This window comes from Zophobas morio, unplaced genomic scaffold, assembly GCF_036711695.1.
Source record: "Zophobas morio isolate AGI-343-1 ecotype UQ-CSIRO unplaced genomic scaffold, CSIRO_AGI_Zmor_V1 ptg000017l, whole genome shotgun sequence".
NCBI lineage: Eukaryota > Metazoa > Arthropoda > Insecta > Coleoptera > Tenebrionidae > Zophobas > Zophobas morio.
In genome coordinates, this window is record NW_026972122.1 from 1885426 (window position 1) to 1887543 (window position 2118).

Below are 2118 nucleotides of genomic sequence, written 5' to 3' on the forward strand. Positions count from 1 at the left end.
TGTTTACCTTTTTCATTTACCAGTTGATCTTTTAAATGTCAATGATCGTTGAATGTTACACGATTCTGTTGCTTTGTGCTAATTACAGATAATAATAAAAAAAATAAGTTAAAATTTTATGAAAATTGAACTAACGGAAGTGGCTTTTTTCTTTTAGACAAGGCGACAGTATTTCCCACCACAAGATCCCCGATTATGTATCATCAGAGTGGGCGGATTTAACGCCAAGGTTCCCATATCATTTATATATTTCTTTGAAGGTTAAATTTGCCATTAACGTAGCGAGTAACCAACAGGTTTTGCGGTTTGAATTCTTGCGATTTCCATTTAGAACAATTAATAGATAAAAACGTTTCCCAAAACCGGTTAATAATCTGATAAAATGGGGAAAACTCTCAACGAAACGCTTTGTATTTAAAACGTCGCGAATTATAGTAAACACAATCATTTTTATTCATACGTTTGTGGTCAACAGTGGCACTTATTCAAACACAAATTTTAATTAACTAACAATGAAGACTTGTCGTATTTCCTCAGCTACGCTGCTAATTGTGTGTGCTTTAGCGTTTCTGGTTCATCAGTACCATTGCTTTGAAATTCGAGGTATGTTAGCTTGAACCATTTTAGTTGTCTTAATGTAATTAATTATGGGTGTCTACTATAGCTTCTGAAGACTGGGGCGAACCCGAAGTACCGGCAGAGCACAGCTTTCGTGATACCGAAAATGACAACAACAACCCTACGTCGGAACAAAAAGAACACGGAACTCTCGATTTCATAGGTCGCGATATAGTACGAGGGGTGTCTAGAACATACAAAAAAATTAAAGAAAAAATTCGAAAAACGTTTTCGAGTGAAACTAAAGGACTTGATTGTAACAAAACTCTGGCCGGTGGAAGTACCCAAAGTTTTAAAACTAACATCGCTGCCATATATCCAGGTGTGTATTATATACAATTCGGGTTCGTAAATTTGCGTTGCTAAAGCAATATTTCTGTGTAGGTACAAAATGGTGTGGTGATGGCAACATTTCAAAATCTTTCGACGATTTGGGGAAGCATTCCAAAGCTGATAGTTGTTGCAGGGAGCATGATATCTGTCCGGAAAATATGGATGCTGATTCGACCAAATACGGTTTAATGAATACGGGGCTTTTTACAAGATCACACTGTGATTGTGATAAGAGGTTTTACGAGTGTTTGAAAAATGCCGATAGTTTTGTTGCTAATAGTATTGGGTATACGTATTTTACGATTTTGGGGCCGCAGTGTTTTAAGCAAGATTATCCTGTAATCGACTGCCTGGAAGAAAGGCGGTAAGTAATATCATGAATACATTTAGTCTGTGGTATTTATGTTTAATTTGTAGAGGGAAGTGTGAAGAATATTTGACAGATACCGATGGAGAGAAAATCTATCAGTGGTTTGACAGCCCTGTATATTAATATTTGTTAAAATGTATATAGATATGTGTTCGATTATAATTTGTGTACAGTGAACATTGACATTTTGTGATTGTTTTTATTTTATAAATAAAGATGTGATAGTGATATATATTTATTGAATGAATATACTTCTATACCTGAAATCGGTACTCCTATCTTGAAAAATTTTTTAAATTTAATCTCTAAGATGATCATTCTTCCAAATTGTACTAGATGTTGTAGGACTGAGTCTGATTTTGTCGAATAAATGTTATTTAAATGTTAAAAAGTAGCATAGTCCTGAGCTTGTGGCTTTTCAATTCTTCCATTCTTCAAATTTTAGATTTCTCGACTTTTATTTTTTGATTTCTCAATTTTCCGCTGTTTCAATGATACAATTTCTCAGTTTTTGTCCCCTTTAATTACGATTTTTAAATATTTCGATTTTTCAACTTTTCAAATTTTGACGTTTCTAAATTTTTCCGATTTCTGAAATAATTATTTTTTATTTCCCTATTTCTCGACTTCCCAAATTTTTAGATTTTTCAGGTTTCTGATTTTTCAGTTTTGCTTTTTTAGTTATTCGATTTCTCAATTTTCCCATTTTTTAAGTTCTCAATTTTTTGGATCTTTCTTTCAGTTTTGGGATTTTTTGATTTCTCGATTTTTTACTTTCTGGATTTTCAGTTTTTCGT

At 33.1% G+C, this 2118-nt stretch overlaps 1 protein-coding gene across 1 annotated transcript; it reads left to right on the forward strand.

The window, feature by feature from the left end:
• Positions 1-288: 288 nt before the first annotated feature.
• LOC135130009 (phospholipase A2-like) lies at positions 289-1538 on the forward strand. The gene is made up of 4 exons (XM_064057299.1): positions 289-603; positions 665-940; positions 1003-1315; positions 1369-1538. Exons 1-4 carry the CDS (start codon positions 513-515, stop codon positions 1442-1444), a joined length of 756 nt encoding a protein of 251 aa, XP_063913369.1. The 5' UTR covers positions 289-512; the 3' UTR covers positions 1445-1538.
• The last annotated feature ends 580 nt before the right edge of the window (positions 1539-2118 follow it).

Excerpts from the sequence above, each read along its gene's own strand:
- LOC135130009 (XM_064057299.1), top strand. The coding sequence starts at position 513 with ATGAAGACTTGTCGTATTTCCTCAGCTACGCTGCTAATTGTGTGTGCT. Across the intron at positions 941-1,002 it reads CATCGCTGCCATATATCCAG|GTACAAAATGGTGTGGTGAT; the intron begins GTGTGTATTATA and ends ATTTCTGTGTAG. Across the intron at positions 1,316-1,368 it reads GACTGCCTGGAAGAAAGGCG|AGGGAAGTGTGAAGAATATT; the intron begins GTAAGTAATATC and ends TTTAATTTGTAG.